Consider the following 23,355-nt stretch of genomic DNA (forward strand, 5'->3'; position numbering starts at 1 on the left):
CATTTTGTCTCCCCGTGTATCCCCACGTCGGGGCTCGGGGGGACCTGAAAATTCTGGGATTCCAGACTGGGCGTGTGGGCATCTCAAAAGACTTTGTTTTTATTTAAAAATTTTACTTTTAATACACGTGATCTCAAAAGGCTTTGGAGGCTTAGCCTGTCTCAAGCTAAGTTCCCAGAGAGGAGCTGTCTCCCACACTCTAGGTCGGACTTCAGGGGGATTGAAATGATCCCAGCGACAAGAAAAGAAACTGAGGCAGAACTCTGAGCCAAGGGCGCGTTCTTAAAGCGTCCACGGTTCCCGATCATGCAACGGACCTGGATCTTCCTCACAGCCCGAGCCACCTCCCCCTTCCATTTTTCCGGGGCTAGAGAAGAGTTATTGGAGAACAGCTCTATGCCATTGGCCGGACTATGAGACCACAGGCCAAAATCGGCGTGGGCAGGACGGACACGAGGACTATCCCCCCACCGGGGACCGGGGACTCCTTAGGGGGGACAGGCGGAAATGGCCCGGGCTACCACGTCAGTGACTAAGCCGCCATAGGGTGGTCACCGGCTCCTGTGGGACAAGGCAGCAGAGGCAGGGAAACATCTGGGGGCCTTTCCAGGCAGGGGGAGCTGCCGCGCTGGGCTCGGTCAGCGTGACAAGCAAAAGCAAGAGTGGACGACCTTCGGCTACCTTCCCGAGACTAAGCGAGCGGACTCAGAATCTGCAGCTCCCGGCTCTGGGGCCTTAGGTTCGGAACTCTGCCCAACTGACACCCATGGGACCAGAGGGGCCCAGACTCCTCCTAACGGGCAGACTCACTGGCCCAGCTCTCTGAGCTCACCAGGATGATGGAGCCCCCTCATTTACCCCAGAGCGCCCCAAAGGCGCCCAAAGAACAGCGGGCCGGCGCTTGTGTCTCGGGTCATCCTGCCACTGCGGCCCTTTCCCACCTCACCTGCAGAATTCAAGCGCTAATCGGCTCCATCACCGCCGGAAGAGACTCCACTGGACGAGCTTTGGACCCAGAGCTTTTCTTCCCCAGAAAGTGACAGAAGCCAGAGAGCTCCATAGGCAAGGAGAGCAGAGCTCTTGCTGCTGCCTCCCCCCCCCCCCAAGGAGGCTGGAAAGATGAGAAAACAAGAGAAAAAGCTATTGGGGCGAGAGAAGCTCAAGATCCAGAGGAAGAGTGACCCCCCCACACAAACTGACAATCAGAACCCCAAAGAAAGACACAGCTTGGGCACAAGTTTAACTAGAATTCCTGGAAGAGAAGCAGCATTTTATTTAAGGGCTGTAAATGGGCATTGGGAATAAGATGCCATTTAACTTATTCTTTTTTTATTTTTTGCTGAGGCAATTGGGGTCACACAGCGAGGTGTTAAGTGTCTGAGACCAGATTTGAACTCCTGATTTCAGAGGTGGTGCTCTATCCACTGCGCCACCTAGCTGCCCTCATTTTTTTTTTTTTTTTTTGGATGAAAGGAATGGGGTTTTCTGGAAAACTGCCTGTTGGGCTGAGAGGGGCTGAGCCTTTTCAGGGCTGCTCATCCATCTTTGGTGTCCGTCTGTCCCCCAACGTTGACCTGTGGCTCCAAGAAGCTGCAGCAGGTGCGGCAGCCATGCCCGGAAACCAGCTCAGCACATGGGCTGAGCCAGCTCGGGGGCAGCCCCGGGGCGTCAGACTGGTCAGTTAGTGGGTGTCACTCCCCACAAAGTCCCCCCTGCAGTAGAACGGCTGGAGGGGGGCGCCCTGTGTTCCCGCAGCCCCGATGGAGGGGGGCGCCCTGTATTCCCGCAGCCCGGCTGGAGGGGGGCGCCCTGTGTCCCGCAGCCCCGATGGAGGGGGGCGCCCTGTGTTCCCGCAGCCCCGATGGAGGGGGCGCCCTGTGGTCCCGCAGCCCCGATGGAGGGGGGCGCCCTGTGTTCCCGCAGCCCCGATGGAGGGGGCGCCCTGTATTCCCGCAGCCCGGCTGGAGGGGGCGCCCTGTGGTCCCGCAGCCCCGATGGAGGGGGGCGCCCTGTGTTCCCGCAGCCCCGATGGAGGGGGGCGCCCTGTATTCCCGCAGCCGGGCTGGAGGGGGGCGCCCTGTGTTCCCGCAGCCCGGCTGGAGGGGGGCGCCCTGTGTTCCCGCAGCCCCGATGGAGGGGGGCGCCCTGTATTCCCGCAGCCGGCTGGAGGGGGGCGCCCTGTGTTCCCGCAGCCCGGCTGGAGGGGGCGCCCTGTGGTCCCGCAGCCCCGCTGGAGGGGGGCGCCCTGTGTTCCCGCAGCCCGGCTGGAGGGGGCGCCCTGTGGTCCCGCAGCCCCGATGGAGGGGGGCGCCCTGTGTTCCCGCAGCCCGGCTGGAGGGGGCGCCCTGTGGTCCCGCAGCCCCGATGGAGGGGGGCGCCCTGTGTTCCCGCAGCCCGGCTGGAGGGGGCGCCCTGTGGTCCCGCAGCCCCGATGGAGGGGGGCGCCCTGTGGTCCCGCAGCCCCGATGGAGGGGGCGCACTGTGTTCCCGCAGCCTGGAGGAGGCTCAGAGCCGCCGCACGCGGGGGTCGCCAGCTTCACCTTCCGCCTCCCGGGCCCTTGCCAGGCGCCCTGCCGCTGGCCCTGCCCCCGGCCTCGGCGGTTCTGGAGGGGCGGGGCCGAAGGCTCTGGACCCGAGCTAACCCAGAGCGCACAGCAGTCCTCCGTCCTTGGGAAAGGAAGGACAAACAGCGCGGGCTCCAGAAGAAAGGAAAAGCAGCTCGGGCTCCTGGCCCCCCTGCTCCCAGGGAAACTCGCGTCTGCCCAGAGGGAGACCCCCGGGCTCTCCGAGAAGGGCTGCTGGTCGCGGAGCCTGTCCACCCGCTCCCTCCAGTGCTGCCCGTCAGGGGGCAGGATCGGGACCCCTGCCCGGGAGCCACCTCGGGGCCCCTCACCTCCCGACTCCGTGGCTGCCGAGTCCCGCCCATTGCGGGAGGGGGTGGGCCCCGGCTCTGCCCTCATCCCGGCACTTTCAGGACGCACTCTCGTTGTTTCTGGAGCACTGTAAACAATAACTGGGAGGGGGGCTGCTGGCCACAAGCCTGTCCCCCTCCCGCCCTCCCCTCCCCCCGCTCAGCCGTCAGTCGGCCCTTGCTACCCCCTTGCTCTGAGGCCGTCCCCCGCCCCCAGAACTTCTGTTTGGTCCCATCACCTCGGGGATCGTTCCAAGGGGATAGGTCACTTGGGGCTGTGAGGTTGGAAAGTGCTCCACGTGGTACCGCAAGTGGTTCCCACAGACCCCTCCCAGCTATTGTTATCCCACTTTACAGGTGGGGAAACCAAGGCAGACAGACGTTAGGTGACCCGCCCAGGGTCCCACAGCTTGTTAGAGGCTGGATTTGAACTTGGGTCTCCCCGACTCCGGGTGGAGTATCCTAACCACTGCGCCACCTGACTGCCTCAAAGCCTCGGACCTCGGGCTTTCCAGGCTCCCAGTGACAATGGCCGCGCTCCATCTCCTGACTAAATGCATTCTCTTTGGAGGCTCCTCCTCCTCCTCCCCCGAGGCTGGTGCTCCCCTCCCAGACGTCTCCCATGGCTTTGCCAGATGTTTCCCCATTAGACTGGCAGCTCCCTGAGGCCGGGGCCTGGCACAGGGGGAGGGGGGCCGAGCCGTCCCCCCAAGCCTCTCCCCAAGACAGAGCGGAGGTCCTGCGGCCCCAGAGACTGCCCCCAGCTGGCGCCGCCTCCGGGCAGAAGCCAGGCTCCGAGCGTCCCTACTCTTACTGTAGGACTCACACGCGGCCTGGGGCGTCACTTCCCGCCCTCGGGTCCCAGGAAGGGTCACGTGGGGGAGGATGAGCCAATGGCAGGGCCACTCCCCCCCTCCCGCCGCAGCTCCCACGTGCTCCCTGCCTGTCTGCAGGGGCTGCTCAGGACCATGCGCCCCGCGCTGACCGCCCAGCTCTTCCTGAGTGAGTGCGGTGGGGGAGGGGTGGGAGCGAGGAGTCCTGGGGGGCAGAGACGGGAGGGGGTAGAGAGGGGGAGGAGTCTGGGGTTCTGTCCTGGGGTGGGACTGGAGTGTAAGGGAGGGGAAGAAAGGGAATAGTCCTGGGGTTCTGTCCTGAGCTGGGGCGCGGGAAAGTGGAGGAGGGAGGCTGGAGGCCAGTCTCCATGGGGAGGCCCCAAGGAGGGAAGCGAGGAGGGGCAGAAAGAGGGGAGGGGGGAGAGAAAGAGCAGCCGGAGCCCCCAGGGAGGGAGGCAGGAAGAATGGGGTCCAGGGGAGCAGTCTCTCACGGGTGGGGGGGGGACTTTCTGACAGGCTTCTCCGTGATCCAAGCGCTGCAAGAGTCCTGTGAGTCTTTCCCCCCCTTCTCCTCCTCCCCCGTTCCACTTTCCCTCCCTCCTCTCCCTCCCTCCTCTCCCCCCATCCCATCTCCCCCCTCCCTCTCCCGCCGGCGGCCCCGGGGGCGGGCTCTGGGCTGCGGGGGGCGGGGGCGCTCGCGGGGCGCCGGGTCCCCCTGGACCTCCGGGCTCCCTCCCCCGCAGACGAGCTGCCGGCGCCCCGCTTGGAGGTGGAGCCCAGCTACCCGGTGCCGCTGGGGGCGACGCTGCTGCTGCGCTGCCGGGGGGCGTCCGACCCGTTCAGCTACCGCTTCTACAAGGAGGCTCTGCGGGAGGCCCTGAGCCTGGAGGACTCGTGCTGGGAGAGCATGACCCCCCACCTGCGCCACCCCCAGGCCAGGCTGGGCGGCCGCTACCGCTGCCAGTACGACTTCCACGCCTTCTGGTCCAAGCTCAGCGTGCCGCGGGATGTGCCGGTGGCCGGTGAGGGGGGGGCGGCGAGGGAGGGGCGGACTGGGGGGAAATAGCGGGGGGAGATGCGGGAGGGGGCACGAGGGGCCCCTCAGGGAGGCCGGACCCCACCTGGGCCCCGCCGGCCTACCCCTCCCCCCACGTGGACCCCCACAGAACCGCCCACATCCCCGCGCCTCGGGCTTCTGGGCCGCAGAGGTGACTAAGGCCGGGGCTCGTCCCCGCTCTCAGACTCCGTCCATACGCTATTGAGTCCAATAATTGAGGTCAGTAAGAAAAAAAATTAGTGGCGATCAAAGGAGTTGGGCCGGGCTTTCTGGGCGGCTCATTCCAGCCCACGGAGGCTCAGAGAAGTTCTGGTCTCCCCTGGAATTTGGAGCTCTCCTTGAACTCCATTTAGGAGATTAAAGCGCCCGGGAAACATAAGGGCCGTGACGTTTCTCCCTTAAACAGGTCACGTTGCCTGTGCATTACATACACGTGGCTGGCGGTGAAATTTAAAGACAGCCTCGTTATCCTCAGTCCCTACTGTGACAGGAGCCACGTGACTTTGGCCAAGCCCCTTCTTTCCTCTGAGACTCAGTTTCCCCGTCTGTCAAGTGAGACGTGCGGACCGAAGCGTAGCAAAGTAGGCTCCCAACTCCGTGGGACTGGGACCTCACCTTCCCAGCTTCCCGCAGGGGTCCACCATCCCTGAGTGGGCTCGGTGACCCGCAGAAGCCACCGGGGTCTCCTCCGCCTGCCGCTTCCAGGGGCCTCGGCCGTGCTTGGGGTGGCCCCTGACACCGCAGCCCCGTGGCATTTAAGCACTGCCGGCCGTCCAGAGGGAAAGCTTCCCGTTCTCCCCCCACAGTGCTCTTCTCCGGCCTCCTCGCTGACTTGCCTCCCAAGCTATAGAACAAGGACTATTCGTGCTGCACGAGACCCCGGCAGTGTTTAGATTCAGAGAGGGCCTGGGACCGGCTGAGCACAAGCTGACGTCTTCAGACCGCCATCCCTGGCTGCTCCTGGCCCGGCCCGTTCCTCCTCAAACCGGCTCAAGCCCCTTCCGAGTCAGGCTGAGACTTTCTTTTTCTTTTTTTAATTGGAGCTTTTTCTTGACAAGACATATGCATGGGTAATTTTTCAGCACTGACCCTTGCAAAATGTTCTCTTCCAACTTCTCCCCGCCTTCCCCCCATCCCCTCCCCCAGAGGGCAGGCAGTCCCATACGTGCTAAATCGGTTAAAGTATATGTTAAATCCAACATATGTATACATGTCCTAACACGTATATATGTATACAAATACAACATGTACACTTGCTGCCCAACAAGAATCGGACTCTGCAATAGTGTCCAATCAGCCTGTGAAGGAAGTCCAAAATGCAGGCGGACAAACATAGAGGGACTGGGAATTCTATGTAGTGGTTCGGAGTCATCTCCCAGAGTTCTTTGCCTGCGTGTGGCTGGTTCAGTTCATTCCTGCTCCATTGGAACTGATTTGCTTCATCTCATTGTGAGGGGGCCGATCAGAATTGCTCATCACATAGTATTGTTGTAGTATAGAATGATCTCCTGACCCTGCTCGTCTCCCTCAGCATCAGTTCAGTTTCAAGGGACATAGGGACCATCAGCCCCTAGGAGAAGGGGAAGGAGGAAGGTGGATCTTGCAGTAGCTATACCTCCTAGAACCGGGGGACAGGATCAACCCTCAGCTGACCCTCTGCCTCTCAGAGCCCAGAAGTAGGAGCCAGGAAGGAGGAGACCGGCTCCCTTTGATCTCCTCCGTCTCTCCTTACAGACCTCTATGAAGAACCCTTCCTGTGGGAGACTCCCGGACTCTCGGTGCCCCCCGGGGAGAACGTCACCTTCCACTGTAACTCCAGCGGGGGCCTGGACAAGTTCGTCCTGTACCACAGCACGCCGGAGCGTGGATTCCGGACTCTCAAGCCCCAAGACGGGAACGAGGCCGTTGTCCCTCTCCACAACGAAACAGAGGAAATAAATGGGAATTACACATGCAAGGGCTACGTGAGCAGTGAGCCCCATCGGTGGTCGGCTGCCACTGACAGCCTGGTGCTGAGTGGCGGTAAGTGGCCCCGGGAATGGGGACTTGCCTCCGGCCCTGGAGGATTCTGGGCGGCAGAGGGGTCGCAGCCCTCATGCTTCACATCCCCTCCGCTCTGTTCCCACAGGGGGCCTCCCTCCTGGGTGCCGTAAAGCCGTTCTTCTCCATGTGGTCCTGGCCTTGGCCATGCTGAGGGGCTTAGGTGCAGTGCTGAAGCCTGGGGGACCCAGAGCTGTTCCCGTGGAGACAGACAGATGGAGTTCCCTGCTCCCTGATTCCCAAGCCCAACCTCATTAGGAACCTACAATAAATCGCTGATCGCATGTGGTGTGGCTCCTTGTGTTTGGGGGAAAGGGGGGCCTGACAGAGAAAAGGGCCCTTGGGGACGTGGGGAGGACAGAGAGGAGAGCTTCTACACCCAAACTGTATTGTCCAGAAGGAGACGGTGTCAGGATGGCAGAGAGAGAGAAATCCCAGTCCGGCTCCTCATTGTCCTCCGTCTCCACAGTCTAGAAAGTCTGCCAGGCCAGTTTCTGAGCGGCAAAGGCCGCAGCGAGTCGTTTTTCCGGGCCAGGGAAGCCTGGGGAGCGGACAGAAGGGACCGCAGCCTTGGGGGTGGGTCTGGTCCGGAGCAACATGCCCGGCACATAGGGCAGAAAATGCCAAGCCCAAAAAGGAGCCCTGGACGGTGTTCGGGGCGGCTCTGGAGATTGTGATCACGGGGGCCAGGAGCATTGTGGGTGTGAACACGCAGGAGGGCTCACAAATTCCAGAAATGCAGCCAGGTGGCTCCGATCTCAGCAACGACGCAGTTCTAGCCTTTAGTCCAGCACGTAAGCGTGCAATGGAGTAACTGAGGGCAGGAGTCCCAAACCAAAGGAGAGTCCCTGCAGAGCCACCCCAGAGGCTCTCACAGTCTCGAAGAATTCTCAACTAAGCCCAAGGCGCCAGACCCAAACCTGGGTCAAGAACTTGGAAAACCCAAAAGAGAAAGGCAGTGAAGAGATCGCTCTTTCCCTGGACCACAGCACTTTACATCTGAAAGCCTGAAAGACCCCAGTCTGGGCTAGACCTTACCAAACTACACACAAAAGTAAGCAGAGCCGAATTATCAATCAATCAACATTTATTAAGTGCCTCCTACGGGACAGCTAAACTCTGGGGACACAAAAAGAAGCAAAAGAATCTGCCTTCAGAATCTCACAATCTAATAGGATCTAAAGGCCAGAGTTTAGAAAGAGACTATAAAGTCTATAAAGAGGTTCTAGGGAGCTCAAGACACAAACACACAAGAGGATGACTCAAAAACATCTAGAAACAAAGCCTGAAGGAAAAATGCAGCTTGGATACAAATCCAACAAGAAATCCTAGAAAAATGAAAGCATGAGTTGGGTCTGTTTTTTGGTACAGTTTTTGGCCAAAAATGGTTTTTAAAGTGAAATGAGAGCGCTAGAGTGGAAAATGGAGAAAGAAGTAAGAATGATGGGTGAAAAGATATGAAAAAACAATTTCTAACTTGGAAAAAGAGATACACAATTTATACTGAAGAAAACTGCTTGAAACTTAGAATGGGTCATTGGAAGCTGATGATTTCATAACACATCAAGAAATAATAAAAGTCAAAATTCTGGAAAATAGAAGCAAATATGAAATATTTCACAGGAAAAAATAACAACTGAAAAACAGACTGAAGAAAGATAATTTAAGAACCATTAACTACCTGAAAGCTAAGGACAAAAAAAAAAAGTCTAAATATCATATTTTTTAAAATCAGAAAAGACGGCTTCCCAGATCCCTTAGAACTAGAGGGAAAAGTAGAAATTCAAAGAATCCAACAAAGGACTCCTGAAAGAAACTACAGAATGAAAACTCCCAGGAATACTGTAGCCAAGATCCAGAACTCCCAAGTCAAGAAGATAAGACTGCATGCAATCACAAAGAAGGAATTCAAGTGTAAGTCAGGATCATATAAGATTTAGTATCCATATCCCTAAAGTAACTGAAAGGCAGAGAATCTTGGATTATGGTGAAGAATAACCTACTCAGCAAAATTTAGTACAAATCTACAGAGGAAAAATAGACCTTTAAGGAAATAGAAATATTCTTAATAAAGATTCCATAGTTGTATAGAAAACTTGGCATATAACTACAGGAATCAAGAGAAGTATAAAAAGCCTCAATGTTAATGAGAAATCATAAGAGATTAACCAAAGTTTAAATTGTTCAATACACAAAGATAATAGATGTAACTCCTTGGAACTTTATCATCACCAGAGATCTTAAAAGAAGCCTAATCAAGAAAGGGGCAGGTGTGATTGTATTATGTCTGGACGACTTCAAAAAAGAAGAATGGAATGGATGGGAAAGTATGGTAATAAATGGGGCGTTCCTTTAAAATGATAAGTAGCATTTATCTAAAACCAAGAACAACTATCATCTCTGAATAAGATAAGGCAGAAGGATTGTCAATAACATCAGGAACGAAACAAGGATGCCCATTGTCACCGTTCTTATTCAGTATTGTACTAGAAATGTTAACTATAGCAATAAGACAAAAATAACAAAGTAATGGAATAAACACAAAAAGAAAAGAAAATTATAATTTTTGTGGCTAGAGAACCCTAAAAAGTCTACTAAAAATTAATCAAAGCAATTAACCACTTCAGTAAAGTTGTGAAACATACAGTATAACCACACAAATTAACAAAATCCGGCAGAGATAAACAGAAAGAGAAATTCTTTGTAAATTATAGACACTATAAAATACCTATTAACTTGAACCCAGCTGGAGATCACAGAGATCAAATGGATGAAAATGATACCTACAAATACCTTGGCCACCTCTAGGCAAGATTCACCGAATATAAAGATATCAAGAAGGTGGTAGCTTGATGGTACAGTGGTTAGAGCACCTCAAGAGGACCTGAGTTCAAATCCAACCTCAGACAAGTAAGACTTCCTAGCTGTGTGACTCTGGACAATTGCCTCATCAAATAATAATAATAATAATTTAAAAGATATCAAGGAAAAGATGAAAAGTGAAGATGTTAACAGGCTTACTGTTATCTTGAAATCAAAGCTGAGTGGATACAACCCATCAAAAGCAATTGATATCCATGTAATACCAGATGTACTGTATACTTTTAGAACTGAAAAATGTATGTGACATGTTTGGAAAGTATCCTAACAAAATCCTATACAACAATAAGTCACCATTCTAAGGCATCTAAAGAAAGAAAGAAAAGGAGATGCAGGTATTCTTAGAGCATGTGACAAGATCAAAAACTTCAGACATTTATCATCATTAGATCCTCAAGAGCAGGAGCTGTCTTTTGGCCTTCTCTGTATCCCAGAACTAGCAGTGCCTCGAACACAGGAGGTGCTTACCAAATGCTTGATGATGAGCTGACTCCAGATAGAGCCTCTAAAATAACTAAAACTCAAGAGTGGAATCAAAAGGCCCTCCTCGGAAGAATGCAGGAATTCAGCCTGACAGGTCGACAAAGAAGCATCAAATAATGGTCATCTGGAGGGTTTGTTGGTGGAAATCGGTTTATGATGGCAAATGAGGAGGAGATCTTTGCCAGCAAAAATCACAACAGTAGAAACTGTGCCGTATGTTACTGAAGGCTGTAAAATATTAGCATCTGCTGAATACCTAGGAAGCTAGCAGATGCAATACACAGAGCTCTGGGCCTGTCAGGAAGATTCATCTCTATGAGTTGAAATCTAGCTTCAGACATTTACTAGCCCTGGAACCCTGGCAAGTCACTTCGCCCAGTTTGGCTCAGTTTCCTCATCTGTAAAATGAGCTGACTCCAGTATCTGCCAAGAAATCCTCAAATGGGGTCATGAAGAATAAGACAAAATCAGTACGGCTGAACTACACTGAATACCTAGAAAACATGACTTGGAGGCTAGAATGCTACCTCTGAAGCTCTTTATCTTTCATGAATCGGCAGACAACAAACCCCCATTCTGCACATACAGACCTTCAGATATTCCAGACAACTCATCCAGTAAATTATCATGGCCCCGGTCCCTTGGACATCACACCCATTCCTACAAAGTGAAGAAGGACGCTTTTGATTCCTTATCCTGGTCGTCTCGGAGCTACATGGAACAAAAGTGTCCGGGCTCCAGACCTAGTAAAGAAGACTAAATCACAGGGGAATAAGCCATCCCTCAATGGTTGTTTCTCAGAGATCTGGGATAAATCTTCACCCTTGTATTCACGTACAAAAAGGAGTCATTTATCCTGGGCAAGAACCCACAGAACACACAATAGAAAAGAGATTTGTCCCAGGGATGCTTCTATCTAAACTTCACAAAGGGAAGGAAGGAAAAAAGGAAGAGATGGAGGGAGGGGGAGAAGGAGAAGGAGAAAGAGAGAGAAGGAAAGAGGAACAGAGAAAGAAAAGGAGGAAGGAGGGAAGGAAAAATAAAGCAAGTATTTATTAATGTGCCAGGCACTGAACTAAGTGCTGGAGATGCAAACACAGGCAAGAAAGAAGCTAGCCCCTCGCCTAAAGGAACTTACGCTAATGAGGAAAAGAACAGCCACCAAAGGGAGCTGAAAGGCGGGGCAAGGGGAGATGGGGCAAGGGAATGAATATTCTAGGAGACTTTTGGAGTCCTGAGGAAGTCCAGGAGAGCAATGGAAAAAGAACTCCCTGAAAATCAGCAAGCTAACGAGCCCCTGCAGGAGAGGAAGGAGAGGAGAAGGAGGAAGAGAAGGGGAAGGGCACAAAGGGCAGAAGGGCACAAAGGGCGGAAGGGCTAGCAGGTGAGTGTATGTACTTTATGTAAGATATTTGCATCCTTTGACTTCTGACAAATTTGGAAACACTTGAAAGAGAACAGTATGTGGGATGAGGAGCAAAAGGGAGCCCCGCCTCCCCCAGCCTCCTGGGACAGGATCGGATCTCATCTCCCTTCCCCGATGGTTCTCTCCATGGGGGGGGGGGGGGAGTCAGAAGAGCTCTCCGCCGCTGCCAGATTCTTCCAAAGGGCCTCATCTCAGACAGGAGAGAAGGGAACAGATGCTGGCCGTGCAGGACACGAGTCAGCGCTGGCTCACACTTTGATCTAGGTGCTTGTCATCGCTCTATCTCCCTCCCCCCTCTCTCTGTCTTCCGTCTTCCCTGTCTCTCTCCCTGTATTTGTCCGTCCCTCTCTTACTCTCCCCATCTATCTCCCTCCTCCCTCTGTCTCCCTCCCTTTCTCTTTCTCTCCCTTCCCTCTGTCTCTCTTTCTCTCCCCGATCTCCCTCCCCCTTCTCCGTCTCCCCCCTCTCTCTGCGTCTCCAATTCTCTCCCTCACCAGAGAGATCCCATTTGTCCCGGAGAGCTTTCACAAGGGAGGCGCAGCGTCCCCAAGAGCCAGCCGTCGGATGCCAGAGAAGGGACACTGACCTCCGCCCGCGAGTCGGTCCCCTAGCGAACAAATGTGACGGGGACTGCTCAGGGATTCTTTCCCCGCCGGAGGCGGGCTAGGCTGGGACTGGGTCTCGACCCGGACGGGGCGGGGGGAGGGGCCGCCGTTTCGGACCGCGCCCCGCCCTGGGCTTTAGGGCAATCCCCCGGGGCCGGAGTGTGAGTTCCAGAGGGGAGCGGACTTCCAGGGGGAATGGTTGCGGGGTGCGGCCGCCGAAACTGACCAGCCCTGCTGGGGTCAGGATCCGATGCGGGGGTGCAGGCTTCGTTCTGACTGGGCTTCCTCCTCTCCCCCAACGTTCTCTTCCCCTCGGAGCAGCCCAGGGAGAATGAGGGGAGAGAGGCTCGCGGGAGGCTGGGGTGAGAGGGGCCGCTGAGAAGAGTGGGGCGGTTGAGAAGCCTCTGCCTCCCATCCCAACACCGCCTGGAGCCTTCTGGGCTCTGAGATTTCCCGCAGCGACATCGTGGGGGCCCGTCCCCTAGCCCGGGTCCCCCAGCCTGAGCCCCAGCCCTCTGCCCAGGAGCGCCGGGCGCCCCTGGCCTCCCGCCTCCCGCTCCCCTTCTGGAGCACGCCCACCCTCTCCCGTGCTGCTCTTCTTCCCTTTTTTAGAAGTCATTTGGTAATGATTTATAGAGCTGTTGCTGCGGAGGAGGAGGACGACGACGACGAAAAGGATGGAGGAAGGGAGAAAGGGGAAGGGGAGGAAGAAAAAGGGGGTAGGAGAGGAGAGGGAAAGATAGGGAAGGAGAGAGAGGAGGAAAGGAGGTGAAGGGGAGGGAAGGGAGAAACGGGAGTGGGGGAGAGGGAGAGAGGCAGGAGGATAATCGGGGGAGAAGGAGGAAGAGAAGGGGAAGGGAACGGAGGAGGAAGAGAAGAAGGAAGGGAGGGAAAAAGGAGGGAGTGCAGAAGAAAAGGAAGGGGGAGGAGGAGGAGAAGAAGGAAGGGGAAGAGGAAATGGAAGAGGAGAGGGAGAGGGAAAGGAGGAAGGGAAAGAGAAAGAAGAAAGAGAAGAGGGAGAGGAGGAAGAGGAGGGGAAGAGAGGAAGGAGAAAAGTAAGTGAAGAAAAAGGAGGAGATGGAGGGGAGGAGGAAATTGAAGAGCGGGAGAGGGAAGAGGGGGAGGAGGAGAGGAAGGAAGAGTAAGGGGAAAAAGAAGATGGACCTTTTAGAAAGTGTTCTGGAGCTGTTCTCTGGGTCTGCATCATTGCCACCGTCCCAGTGACCCCCACCCGTCCCCTCCCTTGAGACCAAAGTAACTCACTCCAGCCCTCGGGGGTTATGGGCACTGAGTAGGGAAGCGGGCAGGGAATCCGTGAGTCCGGAGCGCCCAGCCCAGACTACAAGTTCCAGCAGACCGCACGGCGGCGGCAAAGGAGCGCGCACGACGTGACGCGTGCAGCGTGGGCCGAGTGGGCGTGGCTTCATGAGCCGCTACGTGCTGCCGTTGTCCGTGGCCGGGACCCTTCTGGGGGGCGCCGTGCTGCTCCGGTGAGTGGGGGCTGCATTCAGGGTCTCTCACGGGAGAACTAAGAGCCCATGTTTCATCACCATGCCCTCCCCCGTCCTCAGTTTTTTACTCCCCCCCAGTCTTTGCTTCCCGTTCTGTGAAATGGGTTCCTTCCTGCACGTGGAGACGTGAAATGCAGGGGGGAGGGGCGTGGGGCGTGGCCGTTCTCTTTCCCCCGCCTCCAGCCCTCCCAGTTTAGTCTCCCAAGATCCGTGGCACCGAGAAGACGGCCCATTTTACTGATGAGTCCACTGAGGCTCAGGAAAGAGGGATTGGAGGACAGGGCTTTTTATATCTCCTTCCGAAGGCAGGGCTTCCAGCCTGGAACGCTAAGTACTTAGTAAGAAACTTCTGTGTCCAAGCACGCAGGCCAGGAAAAAACGGAGGGGTCAGCAAATCTTGGGGGCTAGAGAGGACACCAGAGTGAGCGGCCCAGCTTGGGACGCTTCCTCTCTACCGAGCACTGGGCGATTATCCGATACTGATAGGATGATCCTTAATGATTGCGGTTAACCTGCAATGCAAAGGTTTGCGAGAGCAGCTCATGGCATCAGCTCTGGGAGGGAGGGCCGTTCTTATCCCCATTTTACAGGTGACCAAACTGAGGCAGAGGGGAAATGGGAACAACTGTGATCTTATTGACATAGGGAACTCTTAGATTGGGGAACCTCTTCTATCAATCTCCGAGATTTGTGGAGATCAAAGAAAGAGGCATAGGATTCTGTTGGACAAATGTCTTTTTGTGGTGGCAGAGAATTGGAAACTGAGGGAATGCCCATCAGTTGGGGAATTGCTGAACAAGTTGGGGTAGATGACTGTGGAATGGGATTGTTCTTATAAGTATTGTTCAATACTATTGTACCGTGCTATTGGAATACTATATGGTACTGCCTTGGTGTCGTAAGCATTGTACAATACTATTGTGCTATACTATTAGAATACTATATTGTACTACCTTGGTGTTGTAAGCATTGCACGGTACTGTTGTACCGTTCTATTGGAATACCGTATGGTACTGCTTGGTGTCGTAAGCATTGTACAGTACTATTGTGCTATACTATTAGAATACTATATTGTACTACTTTGGTGTTGTAAGCATTGCGGTACCGTTCTATTGGAATACTGTATCGTACTGCCTTAGTGTAATTAAGCATTGTACAATATTATTGTGCTATACTATTAGAATATTACATTGTACTACCTTGGTGTTGTAAGCAATGCGCAGTACTATTGGATCGTTCTATTGGAATACTGTATTGTACTGCCTTGGTGTCGGAAGCATTGTGCAGTACTGTTGTACTGCGCTGTTGGAATACCGTACTATACTACCTTGATGTTATAAGCACTGAATAATACTGTTTTGCTGTTCTTTTGTACCGCACTACATTGTTGTAAGTGTTGTACAGTATGGTTGTATCATATTATTGAACTATTTTATCGTACTGTAATTATCTTGTGCTTTAAGAAGTGGTAAAGAGGATGATTTGAGAGAAACTTGAGGAGGCATGGATAAACTGAGGCAGAGGGAGCTGAGCAGGACCAGGAGAATGATTGATAAAACACCTAGGATACCATAAAATTAATTCTCTTGGGATTAATCGGGAAGCCAAGTGGGCTCCGCAGTGACCCGCAGAGAATCCATGGGGAGGCAAGTTGCCTACCCCCGGACAAAGACAAAGATGCACATGCAGTTGGAGCTTCCATTTCTGGACGTAGCCACTGTACGAATTTGCTTGCGTCTGTGTGTGTTACAAAGATTTTGTTTTTTTTTTTTTCTTTTGAATTGGAGATGTAGATGAGAGAGAAAAAACATTTTTGTTCATTGAAAAATAAAATAGAGGGGGCAGCTAGATGGTGCAGTGGATAGAGCTCCAGTCTTGGAGTCAGCTTCAAATCCAGCTGATACATTTAATGTGTACTAGTGTGTGACCCTGGACATGTCATTTAACCCCAATTCACACACACACACACACACACACACACACACACACACACACACACACGGAAAAAAATAAAATAGAGTTGTTAAGAACATTGGTGTCAACCTCAAATAGAAATGGGGTCCCTAAGCCATATAGAAGGCTTCCAAATAATGGAGAGAAGCAGCATGTCTTTGCAGTGGATAGAGGCAGCTTTGGTTAGATCCATGTCCCACATCCGTCACGTCTTAGCTATGGGACCCCGCTCGGTGCTAATCTAGGACTAGAAGTAAAATGGGAGTTGCTGGCCTGTTACAGAGTTACCCTCCTTACGGTTCTGCCCAAGTATGATTATTGTTATAATCGGTAACAAAAGTAGCCAGGGCCCAGCTCCCTTCCAGACTTAATCCTGATGGCGAAATACAGGAGTCACAGTGAGTCATTTGGCTCGCCCAGCTCAGCATAGGAAGACAGACCGGGAGGACAGGCTCAGGCCAGGAGCACACAGTATGCCACAGAATAGCAACCCACACTGGGATAGGTGCCAGCCAGCAGTTTTGTCATTCACTACCTCTTCCCAGGTTGCAACAGGGCAGGGAACCTGCACACGATGATTGAGAGGCCCTGGGCTGTATCCTGAGAGAGGAGCAGAGCAGGGTCTCAGTTCCAGCTTCTAGCCTAGTCTGAAGCTGCAGTGGAAGAACCAGTGCAGGAATCCCAGGCTAATGGGAAGCTGTCAACCCTGATGCTCTGATCTAGCAAAGTCTTGTAGCTGATTGACAAGGGTGGAGTCCAGCGGCATCTACTTACTCAATCAAAATCCAGGTCAGAGCTCAGTCCTGGGAGCAGCAATAAGACTCTGCCCTAAAAAATATCTTCACAGTTAAAGGTTCTGATAAAGGCCTTATTTCCAAAATATAGAGAGAATTGACTCTAATTTATAAGAAATCAAGCCATTCTCCAATTGATAAATGGTCAAAGGATAGGAACAGACAATTTTCCGATGATGAAATTGAAACTATTACCACTCGTATGAAAAAATGTTCCAAATCATTATTGATCAGAGAAATGCAAATTAAGACAACTCTGAGATATCACTACACACCTGTCAGATTGGCTAAGATGACAGGAAAAAATAATGATGAATGTTGGAGGGGATGCGGGAAAACGGGGACACTGATGCATTGTTGATGGAGTTGTGAACGAATCCAACCATCTGGAGAGCAATCTGGAATTATGCCCAAAAAGTTATGAAAATGTGCATACCCTTTGATCCAGCAGTGTTTCTATTGGGCTTATATCTCAAAGAGATACTAAAGAAGGGAAAGGGACCTGTATGTGCCAAAATGTTTGTGGCAGCCCTGTTTGTAGTGGCTAGAAACTGGAAAACGAATGGATGCCCATCCATTGGAGAATGGCTGGGAAAATTATGGTATATGAATGTTATGGAATATTATTGTTCTGTAAGAAATGACCAGCAGGATGAATACAGAGAGGACTGGCGAGACTTACATGAACTGATGCTTAAGTGAAATGAGCAGAACCAGGATATGAAGATGTATTCTGATGGAAGTGGATTTCTTTGACAAAGAGACTTAACTCAGTTTCAATGGATCAATGATGGACAGAAGCAGCTACACCCAAAGAAAGAACACTGGGAAATGAATGTGAACTATCTGCATTTTTGTTTTTCTTCCCGGGTTATTGTTACCTTCTGAATCCAACTCTCCCTGTGCAACAAGAGAACTGTTCGGTTCTGCACACATATATTGTATCTAGGATATACTGTGACATATTTAACATGTATAGGACTGCTTGCCATCTAGGGGAGGGGGTGGAGGGAGGGAGGGGAAAAATTGGAACAGAAGTGAGTGCAAGGGATAATGTTGTAAAAAATTACCCTGGCATGGGTTCTGTCAATAAAAAGTTATTATTAAAAAAAAAAAAAAAAAAAGACTCTGCCCTAGATCAGACTCGTTGGCAAGTTCTGAAAGCTGATAGGTCCCCAGCCTGGCCCTGAGATCCTGGAACAACACAACACTCAATACCTCAAGAAAACTGCCACAGGACCACCAGGAGTATGGCCGAATCCAGCGTGAAGTCAGAAAATAAGCTAGATAAATGAACAAAAAATAATCCGACCATAAGAAGTATTATGATGAAAGAGACACTCAAGACACAAATACAAAGAAGAGAATGACTCCAAAACATTTGCAAGCAATGACTCAGAGAAAAATACAGACTGGGCACAAACTTAACTAGAATTCCTGGTAGAAATTAAATTTAAAAAATAAATTGGGAGGGGAAAAAATGGAAAAGAAATGAGAACTATAGAAAAATAATTGAAATTAACCTTGGTAAAAGCCTTGCACAAGCCACAAACTCCATAAAAACTAAAATGGACAAAGAGAAGCCTATGAGTCTAAAAGACAGAGCAAAATATCATAATAATGTAAAAATTGAAGATATGGAAGAAAATGTTAGGTATCATGGGAGTGAGGATGGGGAGGGGAGAGAGAGAGAAAGAGAAAAAAAAAGTAGAAGTTGAAAACAGCTGTTGATTACCTTCTGAAAGAAACCCCAAAATGAAAACATCCAGAAATATTATGGCAAACATGCTTCAAAGGTCAAAAAAAAAAAAAAAACTGCTTCAAACGATCAGAACGAAACGATGCCACGGATAGGATCACACGGGATTTAGTAGCCATCACTTTTAAGAAGCGGAGAGCTTGGAATATAAGGTACCAGAAGGTAAAGGCTTATAGCCAAGAGTAACTTACCCAGCAGAGTTGAGTGTGATCCTCCCAGGCAGGATTGGGGAAGGAGAATGAATCCTTAACGAAATAGGAAATGTCAAATGTTCCTGATGAAAACTCCAGAGCAGCACAGCAACTTTGAAGTTCAAATACAGAACTGAAGAGAAGAAAAAGAAAGCGAGAAACCCAGATAAACAGTGATAGAGAACTTCATAGCCATGAACTGCTTACATTCGGATATGAGGGGATGATACATGTCCCCCCAAAACCTTATCCTCCTCCGGGGTCATAGAAGAACTCGAATTAGACAAGGTCTCGGAGCGATGGTGAGGGTGTCATTTTAAACTTTCTTTTGAAATTGTGAGTTCCGTATTCTCTCCCTTATTCTAGCTGCTTCTTTACTCATTGGGAAAGCCAGTGATATGATATCAGATATACATGTGAAGTCATTTAAAACATTTCCATGTTCACGTTGCAACAACAACAGCAAAAGGTGAGAAAAATTTAAAAGTGAAAGAGAAATGCTTCGATCTACACTCGGTTCCTCCGTTCTTTCTCTGGGGACGGATACCCTTTCCCTCCAGGAGTTCTCTGGAATTGTTTCGGACGCCGTATTGCCGAGAACAGCAAAGTCGTTCACTGCGTACGGTGTTATCCCGATTCCGCTCGTTTTCCCTTTCCAGTGGTCATGTAAGTCCAGTAGTTCCCTCACGATTATGTCACAGCCATTCCTCAACGGCTGAGCCTCCCTTCAATTTCCAATTCTAAGCTGTCGCAAAAAGAGCAACTGCAAATATTGCTGTAGAAATGGGCCCTTTCCTTTGTTCTCTCATTTCTTTGGAATACGGACCTAGTAGTGGTATTTCCGGATCAAAAAGTATACAGTTTGTAGCCCTCTGGGCGTGGTTCCAAATTGTTTTCCGGATTGGTTGGGTTGGATCAGTTCACAGCTCCACCCATAATGCAGTGGTGTTCCAGTTTTCCCACGTGGTCCTTTTCCTTTTTTGTCACCTTAGCCAATGTGCTAGGCGTGGGGTGATGCTTTAGAGCATTTTTTCCTAGGACTATTGTTACGTTTGATTTGTTTCTTCTGACAACCGCCCGTTCATACCCAGCGAGAGCAGCCGGAGGGCCCCTGGTGTTTGTAGAGCTGAGACGCTATCTCTCCTGTGCAGGGACTCTCTTGGCGGCGGGAGCTGCCCCAGCAAAGCCACCATCCATGGGAAGACGGTCATTGTCACGGGGGCCAATACGGGCATCGGGAAGGAGACCGCCCGAGAGTTGGCCCGGAGGGGTAAAAGTCGTCCAACCCCACGTCCCCTCCCGGGGAGAGCTGAGGTGTAACGGAGGAAGGGAACCCGGGACTTGGAGGCGGTGCTGCCCCGACACCGACCAGCCGCTGGGCCCTGGGTCTCTGTCTCTTGGATTCAGTGGCTTCCGGGGCCCTTTCAAGTCTGTGATATTCTCATGGGTGGGGGGGGGGTTGCCCCAGTTTCCTCATCTGTAAATCCAGAGGGTGCGATGTCCGAAGTCCGTTCCCGTGGCCCTGTTTCTGGGTGGTCGCCCTTTAGCTTCAGGACCCCCTTTCTCCCAGCAGGCCCCTCCCCGCTCAGCTCTCCTTTTCCCTTGTTTTCAGGAGGCCGCGTCATCCTGGCCTGTCGGGACATGGACAAGTGTGAGGCGGCAGCCAGGGAGATCCGGGGGGACACGCTCAACCACCACGTGGACGCCCGGCCTTTAGACCTGGCCTCCGTGAAGTCCATCCGAGCCTTTGCCGAGAAGATCGTGGAAGGTAGGAAGCCCAGGGGCCGGGCCCACCCCGGGTCAGGGACGGCCTCCCCCGGGTCAGGGACTGGCTCAGGCCAAGCTCTGAGCCTCGGGGCTTCCCTGGGTGGAGAGGGACCCGGGCCTGGCCAGAACCCGCGCACTCAGCGCTTCAGACGAGGGGGGCTGCCCCGACCTCAGAACCTGCCCACGGGACCCCATCCAGATTGCCGCCAGAAAGGGGAGGAATAGGCGTTTGTGAGGTGGGAAGGGGAGGGGGGAGGAGCCGGGGCTCCCCCCGGGGCAGGGCCCAGAAGGAAGGGGCTCAGCTCCCTGCCCCGGGCTAGGCACCGAGGGGGCCCTGGAGGGGGAGAGCTCTTGGCTCAGGGCCGAGGAGCAGGTTCTGACCAGCACAAGGGGCGCTTTGGAACGGGACGGGGTGGCGTCTGGCGGGCCTTGAGCGCCCGCATCAGATCTCAGTGCACCCTGTGCCTTGGGGGGCCCCGCGCTGAATTCCGGGAGCAGAAGGGGCCGGGGCGGAGGCTGCCCGGGCAGGGCTGGGGCTCCAAGCCATGCGGCCTTTTCTAGAGGAGGAACGTGTAGACGTTCTCATCAACAACGCCGCCGTGATGAGGTGCCCGCACTGGACCACTGAGGACGGCTTTGAGATGCAGTTGGGGGTCAACCATTTGGGTAAGTGGCAGCCCCTCCTGGGGAGCCCGGGGTCCCCAAGCCCCTCCAGCTCCCAGACTTGGCTCCCTTATCGAGGGCTGCGGGCTGAAAGGCGGCCCCTGGCTGCCAGAGTTGGAGGGCGGGCACCCGGGGGAATGACCGGGGGCCTCCTCCCCGTGCCCCTCGCCCCCCCCAGGTCACTTCCTCCTGACCAACCTGCTGCTGGAGAAGCTGAAGGCGTCGGGGGCCTCCCGCATCATCAACGTCTCCTCGCTGGCTCACGTCGCAGGCCACGTGGACTTCGAGGACCTGAACTGGGAACGGCGCCCCTATGACGCCAAGGCCGCGTACTGCCAGAGCAAGCTGGCCGTGGTGCTGTTCACCCGGGAGCTCAGCCGGCGGCTGGCAGGTGAGCCTGAGGGGGGCCGGGGGCTGGCAGGTGAGCCCGAGGGGGGCCGGGGGCTGGCAGGTGAGCCCGAGGGGGGCCGGGGGCTGGCAGGTGAGCCCGAGGGGGGGGCAGTCCGGCCCGCACAGGAAAGGCGTGACGTCAGGGGGTGACCCTCAGCTCGGGCCGGGATCCCGGGGAATGTGGTGGGCAGGCCGCGGCTGTAGATGGCCACTCCCCCTCCCCAAGCCCCCGTGAGAGTCCGAATGCCCCCCCCCCCAGCTTGCCGCAGGTGAGGAGGAGGAGGGGTCCCGAGGGCAGGACCCATGCTCCTCCCCCCCCAACAGGGACTTCGGTCACTGCTAACGCCCTGCACCCCGGGGTGGCCGGCACCGAGCTGGGCAGACACACGGGCATGCACAAGTCCACCTTTTCCAGCACAGTCCTTGGTAAGTCCCTCAGGCCGCCCCCCAGGACAATGAGCAGGAGTTCTGAGAGCCCCCAGGATTCCCCCAGGGAGGCACAGGAACAGAGATGGGTCATCACCTAGTGGGGAGGGGGCTTCACAAGCGTCTTCCCCTCTGAGAGCCTCAGTTTCCCCACCTGCCAGGCGAGGCGTGTCCTCAGGGCCTCCCTGACTCTCTCCCGTGTGCTGACCCCAGGCCCCTTCTTCTGGTTGCTGATAAAGACGCCCAAGTTGGCGGCCCAGCCGAGTGTCTACCTGGCCGTGGCCCCGGAGCTCAGCGGGGTCTCGGGCAAGTATTTTAACGCCTTCCGGGAGAAGGACCCGGCCCCCCAGGCCCAGGACGACGAGGCGGCTCAGAGACTTTGGGCCTGCAGCGCTCAGCTGGTGGGGCTGCCGGAGGCCGGATCGCCCGGGAAAACCACTAAGGTGCGGGGCTCCTGAGTCCCGTCTTAGGCCCGTTCTCGTCTGCTCCTCGGCGGGGGCCTGGACTGCCTGGGCGCCCCCCCCCCGGGAAGGCCCGGGGCCCCTCGCACTCACCGCGGCGTCATGGGAGGCTCCACCCGGAGACCTTCTCCCAGAGCACACGGAGCTCCCGGCCGGGGCCCCCGCTCCCAGGAGCCCCTCCGGGCGCCAGGACCGGGGAGCTCCTCACCAGTCACCGGAGATTTCAGTTAGGGATTAGCGGAAATAAAGACAATGACCTCACCAAGAACGTTTCCTTGGATTTGCCTTCTGGATGAATGGGGAGCCTGGGGAGGAGGACTGGGGTCAAGGGGCAGAGGTCAGACCCAACTTCCCCTCTCAGCATCTCGGGGTCCTCGTCCAAAACGAGAGGGAACTTATGTCCTCGGAGCCAGCTCTCTGGCCTGCCCGGACATAAGCCCCCACGCCCCCAGCCAATCCCTCCGTCTGGGGACACCCCCTCCCCACAGTGGGACCCTTCTACCCAGGGCCCATCCAGCTCCAGCCCTGACCCCTCCCCTCTCGGCCTCTCTGCCGGAGGCCCTCCCTGGGGACGCCCCGCTTCTTAGATGGGCAGATGCCAGGAGCCCCGAGATTCTGGCCGGAGCAGGCCGGGGAGGTCCCTGAGCTTGGGAGCTCCCGGCGGGTGCTGGGAGACCCTGGGGAGGTCATGGGGGGAGGAGACCTCCCTCCAGGGCTTAAGAAACCATGGCCGGGAGCCAATCAGGGGAGGGAGAGTCTGGCTGGCCCCTCACCCTCCCCAGGACCCCCGTGCCCCCAAGCCGCCCGCACTGGGGCCAGGCTTCAGGGCAGCTGCCCAGAGGGCTCCAGTGCAGCCCAACTTCATTTTAGAGTGGGAAATTGAGGCACAGACAGGGAGGGGCCAGGCCAGGGTCCTTTCTGGGGTGGGGCCCTCCAGAGTCAGACGGGCCGCTGCATCCCTCTGGAGTCAGAGGGAGGCTGGAGCTGGGCCTGGGGCAGACGCCGCCCCTCAGGCAGTCACTTCCCTCTGGGCACCGGGAGATGAGGGAACCACCTACTATGTGCCAAGTGCTCACAACGGCCCAGGGAAGCGCTTAGCCCCATTTTACAACTGAGGAGACTGAGGCAGAGAAAAGGGGGGAACGGGGCGGGGCCCGAGGCCGCCCAACAAGCCGGAAACATGAGCGCCTTTCTCCAGCTCCTGC

General features: G+C 54.3%; 2 protein-coding genes across 5 annotated transcripts; both read left to right on the top strand.

Moving 5' to 3' along the window:
* The first annotated feature begins 3,723 nt into the window (after nt 1-3,723).
* LOC127556696 (platelet glycoprotein VI-like) lies at nt 3,724-7,125 on the top strand. The gene is made up of 5 exons (XM_051990030.1): nt 3,724-3,913; nt 4,261-4,293; nt 4,488-4,766; nt 6,536-6,823; nt 6,930-7,125. The coding sequence occupies exons 1-5, from the start codon at nt 3,805-3,807 to the stop codon at nt 7,097-7,099; spliced, it is 879 nt and encodes a 292-aa protein (XP_051845990.1). The 5' UTR covers nt 3,724-3,804; the 3' UTR covers nt 7,100-7,125.
* A 6,200-nt stretch (nt 7,126-13,325) lies between these two features.
* RDH13 (retinol dehydrogenase 13) lies at nt 13,326-22,418 on the top strand. 4 transcript variants are annotated; one of them, XM_051990020.1, is made up of 7 exons: nt 13,326-13,725; nt 19,595-19,713; nt 20,056-20,211; nt 20,772-20,876; nt 21,052-21,264; nt 21,588-21,689; nt 21,903-22,418. In XM_051990020.1, the coding sequence occupies exons 1-7, from the start codon at nt 13,661-13,663 to the stop codon at nt 22,145-22,147; spliced, it is 1,005 nt and encodes a 334-aa protein (XP_051845980.1). In that variant the 5' UTR covers nt 13,326-13,660; the 3' UTR covers nt 22,148-22,418. The 4 variants fall into 4 exon arrangements, with proteins under 4 accessions (XP_051845980.1, XP_051845982.1, XP_051845981.1 ...); XM_051990021.1 differs by lacking the exon at nt 13,326-13,725 and adding an exon at nt 13,835-14,084; XM_051990019.1 differs by lacking the exon at nt 13,326-13,725 and adding an exon at nt 18,816-18,912.
* The last annotated feature ends 937 nt before the right edge of the window (nt 22,419-23,355 follow it).

This window comes from Antechinus flavipes, chromosome 3 (genome assembly GCF_016432865.1).
Source record: "Antechinus flavipes isolate AdamAnt ecotype Samford, QLD, Australia chromosome 3, AdamAnt_v2, whole genome shotgun sequence".
NCBI lineage: Eukaryota > Metazoa > Chordata > Mammalia > Dasyuromorphia > Dasyuridae > Antechinus > Antechinus flavipes.